General features: G+C 51.3%; 1 protein-coding gene across 1 annotated transcript; it reads left to right on the top strand.

Annotated features, from left to right (window-relative positions):
• Positions 1–8,419: 8,419 nt before the first annotated feature.
• Positions 8,420–13,164, top strand: LOC124644637. Its single transcript, XM_047184127.1, has 2 exons — positions 8,420–9,662; positions 11,880–13,164. The coding sequence occupies exons 1-2, from the start codon at positions 9,341–9,343 to the stop codon at positions 12,815–12,817; spliced, it is 1,260 nt and encodes a 419-aa protein (XP_047040083.1). The 5' UTR covers positions 8,420–9,340; the 3' UTR covers positions 12,818–13,164.
• The last annotated feature ends 355 nt before the right edge of the window (positions 13,165–13,519 follow it).

The raw sequence follows: 13,519 nt of genomic DNA, 5'->3' as shown, positions 1-13,519 counted from the left end.
CTCCAAATATAGTAAATGGTATCCGACTTGCGTAGGGATATGCCACGGATCTCGGCGGCGCCATGCTTGGCCTGGTGGGCGCTTTGTGACCCGACGATGATCCATCGCGGGACACGGCGTACCACAGGCGGGTGCGGCTGGCTGCCGCCTGCATAACTTGTGGGAGAGATGCGCCTCCTCTGTCGTATCAGGATCTGGAGAAAATAGTTAAGGACCTACCTAACACAGCTCCGGGACTTCGCTGCCGACAGTTGTGGCGAGCGGTCGTGCGTAGAGCTCTGTGCGCGATTATTTTTATTCCGGCTCTGCTATTGGCTGATGCCAAATATCGGTGCCTCTCGTATTATCTTATGGTAAGTGCCATATAGCGCCGGCGCCATATTGATAATAGAGCGAATGCGAACATAAAGTGGGCGGAGTGTGTTGACGTTTCCCAATAAACCAATCCGATTTCGTTATTTCCGCATCTCTTCTCCGCTTAGCTTTGGTGGAAATGGGTCAAGCGGAGAGGAGAGGAGATGTCTCATTTTTCTATTGGATTTTGTGCAGCGAGCGAGCAAGCGGCGCGGCAGAGCGGAGAAGTGTCTAGTCGGGCAGCCGGGCTACGCTGACCCCGCTGCCTTCTCCGCGCGCCTCGCACGTCCCGAAACGTCATTCGATTGACTGGCTGCTTTCGTAGACAGAGCTACACACAGCTCACATCTCCTCTCCGCAACGCATCTCTTCTCCGCTTTGGTGGAAATAACCTGCCAGCTTCGCGCCTCATCTCCTCTCGTCTCCTCTCCTCTCCGCTTTGGTGGATACCGGGCCTTAAACGCCCTCCTGGAAATGCAACAAGAGGGAGCTGGGGCATTCATACCCCGGCAATCGCTAGCGCGTACACTCCCCCAAGGTCTAGCATGCGTGCCTGCCTCTCCGGAAGATCTAATATGAAGATATGAAGTTATGCGATTTGAGCGAATGCTACTGCGGCATGGAAGAGGAAGACCTACACCATGCGCTGTGGGTCTGCCCCCTGTATGAGGAGATGAGGCGTAAGATGATGGATGGGATTAGTCGTGAGGAGGCCGGCCCGATCTATTACGGCGATCTAGTTAGCACACCGGCGAACTTTGCAAGGCTCAGGGAGTTTGCACATACCTGGCACAAGAAGAGGAGCGCATTGGAGCGTTGCGCGGGACCAGTCGCAACAAACAACACCACCAGCAACATCGCTACCACAACACCAGCATAAGGACGGCGTCGCGGCGAACACACGAAGAACGCGGCAAGCAACAACACCAGCGCAGCCCGGCGACGAAGTCCTGTATCTTTTGTGCTGTCAGCAGACCCAATTTTGGGGAGAATGCTACAGGGACACACATGGCTAACTTGTAGAGATCAAGCAGCGCGTGCGGACGAAAACAAAATAGATAGCCAAGAGAGCTGGATGTCCGCAGCCGCCTCACGTTTCGGCCCGTATAACGCTGAGCGTTGGAAGGGCCATGGGAAGGTGGAGGGAGTGACCCTATCTACTACGCGGCCGACTGCGAGAGTGGACGGACGTGCTTTGTGCGCCCTGCATATATATTTATTTTAAAATTGGTTGTTTCATGAGTGTGCTGAAAGGACAATGCTCAAAAAAAACCCAAGCCCGGCGCAAACGAAAAGTAACTCAAATTATAGGTAATAATAAGTAATGAAATACTGCATAGGAGGCATCATCGAAATCAATGGCTAAATGTGTGAAATTGCTATTTGATTTTTTAAAGGTTTAACATGAGCAGCTGGGGCTTATAGTTTAATTAAAGTGCTATCTGAAACAACAAACAAGTAATATGGCAAGTAATAAGCTTCTCCAAAAAGATAAATCAATACCGAAGTACAGGCTGCAGCGCCCACGTCATCGCGTCATGAGCGTTTTACATTACTTAGGGTGGGCTAGACATGAGGAACAGTTCGCGCATCCCGCAACATTTTTGGATCTCGTCGTGTTAGAAATAAAGAATCGATGACTTTTAAGCGTTATTATTAAAATGAAAAGTACATTCATATCCTGTTTTAGTTCTATCATCCTATTATCTTGTAAAAGTAGGTAGAATAGTGGAGAAGTTGCTATAAACATGTCATTATGAGCACTCTTAAACCACAACTGTATCTGTTTGCTGTTCCTTTTACTAATACATTATGTTACCTCTAAAATCTTGAATAGCAATGTACCGCAGATGTTAAAATTCGAATAGCAATTTCACACATATAGCCACTGATTTCGATAATGCCCCCTATGTAATATTTAATTACTTATTTTTACCTATATCTTGAGTTACATTTCTTTTACGCCGGGCCTGGGTTTTTTTCTCATACTTCATGAGCGTTGTCCTTTCAGTCAAATAATACACGATCTACTAGTGTTGTGGTTATAGTTATTGTGGTGAATAAACAGTGAAAAATTGGTGCAATATAGTGAAAGTGTGTGTTCCACGTGGCTGCGAGGTTGGACCGTGTGGCGGCCACGAGAGTTATTAGGCGCTGTGGCTTATGCAATCAATTAAATTCCTGTATCAAAAGCACGATCAGAACACGTGCAGCATATTAGGTCAGACTAGAGGTTAACCGCGTGGCGTGGACCACGTGAGTAATACAAACTTAATTAAGGTTCTGAGCGTTAAACTAATATACATATGTGCTTGTGTAATTAATTAAAGTATATTTCAAGTAAAATCGTGCTGCCCATTAGATCATATTTAAGGTTAACCGCGTGCTGCCGGGGCTGCGGGTTGTCTGCCGGGGCTGCGGGTTGTTCGAAAGAGATACCGCGGCCCTGGCATATAAAAGGCCTATGACGGAACACGACGGTTTTTAGTCAGCAAGAGTCTGACACTCCCTCACCGCTGCTAACCCACAGCGGGAGGGGGTGACGTTTGGCGTTGGCGTGTGGCGGCGAAGGTTGGCGACTGTCACTGTCACTATCGCATGACAGTTGTTTTTTTTTTAATTTTTGATTTTATTATATTGAAGGCTTTGTTTGTTTATTAGCACTTTTTAGATTTACTTAGACTAGCCAGCATATAAGTAGGGATGGACGAGGACAGTGAGGGACAATACCTCGGTCTCGTTCTCGACAGTCGGTGGGACTTCGGGCCGCATTTCCAACGTGTCGCTCCCCGATTGCTCGCCGCAGCTTCTGCGCTCTCACGCCTGCTGCCCAACCTCAGGGGACCCAATACCTCCTGCCGGAGGCTCTATATGGGGGTCGTACGGGCGATGGCGCTCTACGCCGCGCCAGTGTGGGCGAACACCCTAACGGCCCGCAATCTTGCAGTGCTGCGAAGACCTCAGCGAGCGATGGCCATCAGGGTCATAAGGGGATACCGTACGATCTCCTTTGAAGCGGCATGCCTTCTAGCCGGATCCCCACCATGGGACCTGGACGGGAAAGTCCTCGCGTCACTCTATACATGGCGCGAGGAAGCAGTGCAGCGGGGTGAGTGCCTCGTGCCTCGACAAGTTGAGGCGCGCAGGGCAGAGCTCCGCCAGGTGTTAATGGTGGAATGGGAGCAGCGACTTGCGCGACCCACGGCAGGGCACGCCGTTGTCGCGGCGGTCAGGCCCGTTATGAAGGAGGGGCTGGAGAGAAGCCACGGCGCCCTCAGCTTCCGCCTGACACAGGTTCTTACCGGACATGGGTGTTTCGGAAAGTTCCTGTGTCGCATAGGCCGGGAGCCCACGCCCGAATGCCACCACTGTGGGATCTGCAGCGAGGACTCGGCGCTGCACACGTTGATGGAATGCCCAGCATGGGCAACGCAGCGCCGTGACCTAGCGGCAGCAGTAGATGCTGCGGGAAGTCTTTCGCTGCCGGCTGTCGTGTCCTGCATGGTCGGCAGCGAAGAAGGGTGGAACGCCGTCGCCTCCTTTTGTGAGGATGTGATGGTTTTAAAGGAGGCGGCGGAAAGGGAGAGAGAAACTGCTTCCTCTCTCCCCGCCCGCAGCAGACGTGGTGGGCGTCGCAGGGTGGCTGATCTCCGGCCACCATAGGGCGCGGCCTGCGGGCGACAGACTAGGGGCGTCTGTCGTCCGATCAGAAACAGGCCTCGAGACGGTGGCGTTGTGTTGCGCGCGCCTCTCTTAGTGGAGTTTGCTGTGGCCGCTGGGTGACGGCCACAGAGGTTGACGGGGCCCGCCTTTGAACATCTGGCGGGCCAATACCTGTCGGGGGTGCGGAAGAATGCTTTCGCGATACCCGTGCCCTCGACAATAGGTAAGGTAGAAGGCAACACTGGGTGGGTTTTTAGCCGGTAAGAGTCCGGCACACCCCCTCCACCGACCCCAGGTGGAGGGAAGTCCATGAGGATTTCCCCCTGCCAAAAAAAAAAAAAAAAAGGACAGTGAGGGACAGTGAGCCGACCCCAACATAGTTTGGGAAAAAGGCTCGGCGGATGATGATGGACGAGGACAGTGAGGCTGAGCGACGCCAGCGAGCGCTACTGGATGCGGCATTGGCAGAAAACGCTGCGGAGCTGGAGGCGCTGCGGGAACTTAGCCGCGAAGTAGCCCCGTTCACCCCTAGGCAGTCATTGGCCCGTACACCCCCCCAGAGTCAGCGAAACGTGACGCCATTCCCCGAATCATGTCCGGAGCGCACCTCAGCAATAGAACTCTTGCCAAATGCTGGTGAGAAACGGCTACTCAGCTCGCCGGAAGAAGTACAGGAGGCGGTACGACGACACATACTTTCGGTCTCGAGACGCAAGGAGGTACCGCCTATTGTTGGTCTGATTGTCGGTCCATCGCCAGCGCCGGCCACCCCTCAGTTCCCCGCCCCCCGTCAGGACCATGCCGGCAACGTCGCCCCGCTAACAGACCTCGTCAATGCCTCTGTGGAGTGCCTTGCTGGGCTGGCCACTGCCAGTACCCAAGGCATCATGGAGGCCGTCCGGAGCAAGTCCAGCAAGTTGAACAAAGACGACATCGCGTCAATAGGCGCCTATACCGAGCGGCTATCAGCGGTCATCACGCTAATCGCATGTCCACTGTGCCCTGAAACCTGCTCGCGGGAGGACTTAATGAGCGCATCCGGCCGTGCTCTCGCTGTGGCGGAATATTGGGCTGACATAGTGTAGTCTCATATGACATGTCATCGACTCGAAAGAAGAAGAAGTACGTCTGGCCTCCGCTGAGAGTGCAGCGCGGCGCCCCGCAGTCCACGAGGCTATGCCTCCTGCCGAGTAACGCAGACACTGTCCTGCGACATGGCAGCACCAAACTACGCGGCGGTACTTAAGATGACAAAGGGTAGGCCACTTGTTGCTTTAGAAAAGAAGGGTCCGGCGGTAATCTTCTACCCAAACACGGACAAGATTAGCTCGTCCGAGGAGACGCTTAAGGAACTGCGGGAAAAGGTGAAGTCAGGCCCAGAAGGCATCAAGGTGCAGGCGGTGCGCCGAGTCGGGAACGCAGGGGTGGTCGTAGAGACTACCTCCAAAGCGGCAGCCATAAAATTAAAAGAAGCGGCTCCAGCAACTTTGAGAACGGCTGACCCCAAGGCACGCAGGCCACTTGTGGCCCTCCGAAATTTGAGCGGCAACCCAGAGGTGAAAACAGTTCTTGAAAATCTGCATAGGGTCAACCTAGCTGAGGACAGCAAATGGCCCAGGGATCGCCTACTTAAGGAAGTTAAGTTCGCTTTCAAGAAAGGACGCCAGGGGGGGGGGGGGCAAGACTACAACAGTAGTCTTAGAATGCTCGTCGCTACTGCGCGACAAACAAGTTAGCCTGTGACGGGTATGTATAGGATGGGACGCTGTCGAGGCCTGTGACTTCGTCAGGATCACCTGCTACTCGAAATGCCAACAGTACGGGCACCCTGAAAAGAACTGCAGAGCCACAGACACTACGTGCGGCAAATGTGGTAAGGCCGGGCATAGGAAGGCCAAGACTAGCTGCTGCGCGACCTGCAAGAGGTTCAAGCGGCCTGAAGCTAAGGGCCATAAGACAGCGGCACCTGAGTGCCCAGCTAGGATGCACGCAGAAAAGCAGTCCGTCGGCATGACCCAATATGCCTAGGAACGTTATTAGAATGGGACAGCTGAACCTCTGAAGGCTCTGAAGCGGCCACTTTAGAATTGCCGGTGATAGGGCGCACCTTGGGATTAGACCTAGCTCTGGTCCAGGAGCGGTATTGAACAGCCACAGGGCGTCGGCACGCCATTAAGCGAACAGCCCCCGCTCCATTGGACGAGCCCCTTCCCCAGCCAGGGGACAAGCGGAGCGCTGTGCTGACTTCGCCAGAGGACGTGCAGGCGCCCGTGCGACGCAGAGTCAATGAGCGTAGGGTGGCGCGTGACGGCGTGCCCCCCATCGGCGGCCTCTTCTCTCGGCCAATCGGCCCCAAGGAAACCCCCACCTCTTCAGCAAGTTCGTGCAAAGACGGCCAAGGAGTCTCGGACGAGCTGGCGGTCGCCCCCATTGAAAAGCTTGCAGGACTCGCAACCGCCTCGTCCAAAGGTATCATGGAAGCAGTGAGGTCAAAGTCCTCAAAACTAAACAAGGACGAGATGGCGGCTATCGGGGTAACACACTGAGCGACTGTTGGCTGTGGCACCCACCTCACGCTCCGTCTAGCGGTCGCCGAAAAGGCTACACTGTCCCTGCCCCCCTGACTTCGTCGCCTGCACTCGAGGCGAGCGGACGTGTGCGGTGCTCCGTGCGCGAATATTTATTCTCTGGCTTTCTCATTGGTCGACACCAAAACTCGGCCCCTCTCTTACTATCTTGGGGCATTTCATATATAAGCCCGCGGCCATCTTGGCGAGTGAGCGAGCGCGAGATCTAGTGGGCGGAGCGTGGTGACATACCCTCCCTCCTAACCGCGACGCGTAGTGTTGTGCGACAGTGACGCTTTGTGACAGTGACACTTTATAGTTGGGTTGTGACAGTGCGATAGCGACGTTTCCGTGACAGTGACACTTGTGTTGTGCTCAAGAGTGTGACAGCTCGAGCCTTATTTGGATTGTGACAGTGACACTTGTCATTTGAGCCAGGTTTGCTTTCTGATTGTTGTTTCTTATTTTTCTTCAAACTTTAATCGCTGTACTAATTAATTAATTAATACATGAACAAATTGCTTACTTATTGGACATGGCCGAGTCGAACCCTGCTCAGCTGGAGCAGGAATTAATAGAGGCCGAGATGGAAAGGAAGGCGGAGGAGCTCAAAGCTCTATCGGAGCTTCGGAGGGCGAGCGGCTTTGCACCCCGGACATCACTGGCACGCACTCCGCCACAGGGCTTCGCAACGCCTATGAGCGAGCATTTACTGGATCAGCCTATTTCGTCGCCGTCGGACGAGCTCTTTCCCCAGCCAGGCGACAAGCGGTCCGCAATGCTGACTTCTCCGGAAGACGTCCAGGCTGCAGTGCGGCGGAGGGTCAACGAGCGTAGGGTGGCGCGTGACGGCGTGCCCCCCATCGGCGGCCTCCTCTCTCGGCCAGCCAGCCCAGCTGCTACCCTACGCCAGCCCCAAGCCCAGGTCGACCAGCTCGCGGATGCCCCCCTGGAGCAACTGGCCGGGATGGCAACGGCCAGCACACAGGGGATCATGGAGGCGGTGCGCAGCAGGAGCAGCAAGCTCAATAAGGACGAGATTGCCGCCATTGGTTCACACACCGAGCGCCTGTCTGCAGTGGTGACGCACCTGGCACTCCGACTGGCTGCTGCAGAGAGGAGGAGCGCTCAACTAGAAAACCAGCCTAGGACGAGCGCAACGCTAGACGCGACGCCTACCTACGCCTCGGCCTTGAAGCTGCCACGCCGCCAGGAAACCATCCACATGGTGCCCAACCCTGGCCCAATGCTGGCGGTGTACCCAGCGGAGGAGAGTGCCGAACTGAAGACGGCTGAAGATACAAAGGCGGCGCTCAAGAAGGCGGTCGATCCGACTAAACTTTGGGTCCAGGTGGCCAAGGTGCGTAAGGTGGGCAACGCTGGCGTACTGGTGCAGACCACCAGCCAGGCGGCTGCCAGCCGACTAAAAGAAGCCATGCCACCCACGCTGCGCGTCGCGGAGCCGAAACGGAAGCAGCCCCTCATCTGCCTCAACAGGCTGGAGGGCAACCCAACGTACGAGGAAGTGCTAACTGCCCTACACGAGCAAAACTTGAAGGACCACCAGAAATGGCCCCTGGACAGAGTGCTTAGGGAGGCGAAGGGGCTATTCAAGAAGACCAGGTCGCAGGGTGCGGCCATCGCGGCCGTGTTTTCGTGTACGACGGAGCTGCGGGAGGAGCTGCTGCAGCGCGGCACAGTCTACATTGGCTGGCAGGCGGTAGAGGTCACGGACTACGTAGACGTCACCTGCTGCAACAGATGCCAGCAGTTCGGGCATCCCGAAAAATACTGCCGAGCTGCGGAAGTGACGTGCTCACGCTGCGGCATCACGGGCCATAAGGCCGACGCCTGCCAGTCAACTTCATTAGTTATATTGTTTCTAATACGATTTCTGAACGCATCTTTTCTAACATTTTATACTTCCGCAACCGCACAGTATGAGTTGGCTATCTTTCCCTTTCCCTCCTATCCCGCTACAATACACCAGAAAGAGAAGGAAGATGCGCCGCGCGCACCAACTCTCGGCGCGACTAGCGCCGCAACGCTCCCGCCGTTGTATTCCGAAAACTTTTCGAATCACCGCGACACCGCTCCGCATTTTATGTGAAAATAAATTAAATAACCGCACCGCTTCATCTCAAACCGCATAAAATCAGTGTTAGTGTAGCCGGCACACAAGAACTAATCGTGAGTGACAGTGTATTTAACCTACGCGTAGAGAAAACAGCATCGCAGGCCTGCGACAACGTACTCGTCCACCATCCAGCGCAAGTAAGTCCTTTTTCCTTTCACCAAAACCCTTTAGCTTCACTCATACTGTGTCTCGGTTCGCCTAATCACCGACCAAGCTATTTTCCCGCATCCGCTACGGTCCTTCGATACAGCCCACCACACGGGTGTGGTGGTGTAACAACACGCACCACCAGTGTCATTGTCACTTCGACGGCTGGCATTGACAGGTGTCAGTGTCACTGTCGGTTTGACGTGTCATCTGCCAGTGTCATTTACGTTTGACAGCTGTCATTGTCACTTTGACGGCTAGCACTGACAGGTGTCAGTGTCACTGTCAGACCTGACATTGACGTTTGGCGTTGGCGTGTGGCGGCGAGGGTTGGGACTGTCACTGTCATTGTCGCTTGACAGTTTTAATTTTTAATTTTTAACTTTTAATTTTTAATTTTATTATATTGATGGCTTTATTTGTTGATTAACACCCATTAGATTTACATACACTAGAAAGCATACAAGTAGGGATGGACGAGGACAGTGAGGCTGAGCGGCGTCAGCGAGCGCTACTGGATGCTGCATTGGCAGAAAACGCTGCGGAACTGGAGGCGCTGCGGGAACTGAGCCGCGAAGTAGCCCCATTCACCCCAAGGCAGTCATTGGCCCGTACACCCCCCCAGGGTCAACAAAGTGTGACGCCAGTCCCCGAATTATGTCAGGAGCGCACCTCAGCAGGCGAACTCTTGCCAAATGCTGGCGAGAAGCGACTGCTCAGCTCGCCGGAAGAAGTTCAGGAGGCGGTACGACGGCGGATACTCTCAAGCAAGGAGGTACCGCCTATTGGGGGTCTGATCGATCACCTATAATATCTTTCGATCTTTCGATCACCTGATAATTTAATACTCCAAATAACATATAAGAGGTATCGAAATTTTTGCAACAACCTCTTAAAACGACTAAAAACTAACTACGATAAAAATGAATTGCAGAAAGCAGGTAACAATACCAAATCATTATGGCAATACATAAAAAACGTCACTTATTTATCAAAACAGCGTGAATCAATCTCAAGTTTACTGTTTCATGATACTTCACCGCTTTTGTCAGCTAACAATGTAAATAACTATTTTGTAAACGTGGGGAAAATCCTTGCTGAGCAGATCCCACATTCAACGGTCATACAAGCATCGCGCATTCAACACTTAACCACGAGTGATAAATCTTTTGGAATGCTTGACCCTGATACACACGAAATCACGCGAATTATTTCAGGACTGAAAGATGATACTGCAGTTGGCTGGGATAATATAAGCAATAAAATATTAAAAAGGTTCAAACATATTCTGGTGCCCCCCTTAACGTATATATTTCGTCTATGCCTCTCAGATGGTGTATTTCCTGAATTTCTAAAAAAAGCAGTAGTAATCCCTATTTTCAAATCAGGAAACAAAGATCAAATAAGTAATTATAGACCAATATCAATACTTCCTTCGATATCCAAAGTACTAGAAAAAATTATTAACACTAGACTAGTCAACTACTTGGAAAAACACGGTTTACTATCACCTATGCAATTCGGCTTTAGATCTAAATTATCCACAGCAAATGCGGTACATACCCTGACCGACTACGTCACAGAAGAACTTGGCAAGGGGTACCAAAGCTTAGCAATCTTCATTGACCTAGCAAAAGCTTTTGATACTGTATCAATTCCCCTGCTTTTATACAAACTAGAGGCGGTAGGAATTCGAGGCACACAGCTAAAACTAATAGCAGATTACTTAAATAATCGTTGTCAATGCGTTCGAATCGATACGACCATAAGTGATAACCTAAAAAACCATGCTTTCGGTGTTCCGCAAGGCAGCATTTTGGCCCCTACCCTATTCCTTATTTACATAAATGACCTATGTAATCTGGATATAGAAAACGGAAAAATAATATCTTATGCCGACGACACAGCGCTATTATTTACTGCGAAAACTACTGAGGAACTCTACAAAAGCGCACAAAAAGGTTTTAATATTGTCACTAACTGGCTTAAAAACAATCTACTAACCCTAAATGTTGATAAAACTAAATTTATGCACTTTTCTATGCGCAGAAGTCAAAATAAAAATACTAACACGCATCTATATGCACATCAATGTAGTGATCCGTTAATCAACTCATGTCATTGTCCTATAGTCCTTAAAACAAATAATATTAAATATCTGGGTGTTATAATTGACGATACTCTTTCCTTCAAACAACACATCGAGAGCTTGGTGTCTAGAGTACGGAAATTAATGTTTGTTTTTAAAAAACTACGCACAATCGCAGACAATAAGCTAGTTACGCAAATTTATCTGGCCCTTTGTCAATCCATCCTTACGTATTGTATTACCTCTTGGGGAGGAGCACCAAAAACTACAATGCTTCCTCTCGAACGAGCCCAGAGAGCACTTTTAAAAGTAGCTTACTTTCGTCCTTTCCTCTTTCCCACAGATCAGCTATATAAATCTTGCAATGTTTTAACTGTCAGGCAATTATTTATCATGCACGCAATACTAACACAACACTCTCAGCTTTCCTACAATCCTAACATTATAAACAAAAGACGTAAGGATATAGTTTGCAGTTCAAACTCCACCTCAAAATATGTGTATACGAATAGATTCTTTAGATTTTTAGGCTCATTTCTGTACAATAAACTAAATAGTGAACTAAGCATTTATAGCCTTAACTACTTTAAATGCAGAAAAAGTGTTCGTAATTATCTGCAAAGCCTGTCTTATGATAACACGGAAGACCTACTTACAGTGTGTAAATGAAACTGCAAACGCAAACAATAATAAATAAGTATTAGGTATAAGCAAAGTATGTATTTTAATCGATGTTTAGCTATTTAATTTTTTGTATATTAGATTGTCAATTTATGTTGTCAAATTAGCAAATAAGGTCTCTTTTCGCTTGAGACACAGGTTTAACCTAGTTCAAGCAATTATAATGTTAGCACATATGTTTAGATTTTAAGAAATAATGTTGTTTAATGTGAACTTCGATAAATGAATAAATGATTTGATTTGATTGTCGGTCCATCACCAGCGCCGGCCACCCCTCAGGACACTGCCCCCCATCAGGACCAGGCCAGCAAAGTCACGCCGCTAAAAGACCTCATCAATGCCTCTGTGGAGTGCCTGGCTGGGCTGGCCACTGCCAGTACCCAAGGCATCATGGAGGCTGTCCGGAGCAAGTCCAGCAAACTGAACAAGGACGACATCGCGTCAAAAGGCGCCTATACCGAGCGACTGTCAGCAGTTATCACGCACCTGACAGTACGTCTGGCCTCCGCTGAGAGTGCAGCGCGGCGCCCAGTAGCAGTCCACGAGGTTATGCCTCCTGCCGGCCCAGTAACGCAGACACTGTCCTGCGACGTGGCAGCACCAAATTACGCGGCCGTATTAAAGATGCCAAAGGGTAGGCCACTTGTCGCCTTAGAAAAGAAGGGTCCGGCGGTAATCTTTTACCCTAACACAGAGAAGATCAGCTCGTCCGAAGAGACGCTTAAAGAACTGCGGGAAAAGATAAAGCCCGGACCAGAAGGCATTAAGGTGCAGGCGGTGCGCCGAGTCGGAAACGCAGGGGTGGTCGTAGAGACTACCTCCAAAGAGGCAGCCACAAAACTGAAACAAGCGGCTCCAGCAACATTAAGAACCGCTGACCCCAAAGCACGCAGGCCACTTGTGGCCCTCCGAAATTTAAGCGGCAACCCAGAGGTGGAAGCAGTTCTCGAAGATCTGCATAGGGTCAACCTAGCTGAGGACAGCAAATGGCCCAGGGAGCGCTTTCTGAAGGAGGCTAAGTTCGCCTTCAAAAAAGGACGCCAGGGAGGCAGGACTACAACAGTAGTCTTAGAATGCTCGCCGCTAATGCGCGACAAACTGGTTAGCTTGGGACGGGTATTCATAGGATGGGACGCTGTCGAGGTCTGTCTGGACCGATTTATCACAGAGAACTCGTAGCAAGTGTCGAAGGATTTCGGAGACTGAAAACCTTTGCTCACAAGTGGCACAAAAGGAGGAAAGAGGTCGAACAACAGAACTAAAACAAGGAAACCGAGCAGCTCGGTCGCGCAGTACTGTAATTTGGTGTGTGTAGTGACCAACGGGAGACCTTAAGAACTGCGGACGAAACAAAGAAGGCACTTCGCGCGGCCATCAATCCGGCGCAGCTGGGAGTACAAATACATAGCGTCCGCAAAATAGGAAATGCGGGACTGCTTGTAGGCACTACCTCGCCGGCAGCTGCGGCGGCCCTCAAAAGCGCGGTACCGGCTACCCTCAGAGCGGCCGAGCCCGCCGTTCGCGAGCCGCTGGTCGCCCTTACAGGCCTGGACGGCGCCTCTCAGGTGGATCAGGTCATCAGGGATATTAAGTCCCAAAACATGCAGGAACGCGAAGACTGGACGGAGGACCGCATTAAGGGGGACCTGCGGGTCCTATTCAAGGCCAGAAGTGGGTCTGCCAGTGCTCCCGGGACTTGCGCAACATCCTCGTAACTAAGGGGAAACTTTATATAGGATGGGACGTGTTCGAGGTCACCGACCACGCATCCCTTACCTGTTGTAACCGGTGCCAGCAATACGGTCACCCGGAGAAGTACTGCCGGGCTAAACACATGGTGTGCGGGAACTGCGGTGAAGACGGCCACAAGGCATCTGAGTG

Source organism: Helicoverpa zea, chromosome 30 (genome assembly GCF_022581195.2).
Source record: "Helicoverpa zea isolate HzStark_Cry1AcR chromosome 30, ilHelZeax1.1, whole genome shotgun sequence".
Lineage (NCBI taxonomy): Eukaryota > Metazoa > Arthropoda > Insecta > Lepidoptera > Noctuidae > Helicoverpa > Helicoverpa zea.
Note: the sequence above shows the minus strand (reverse complement) of the source record. Positions and strands in the feature narration are given on the sequence as shown.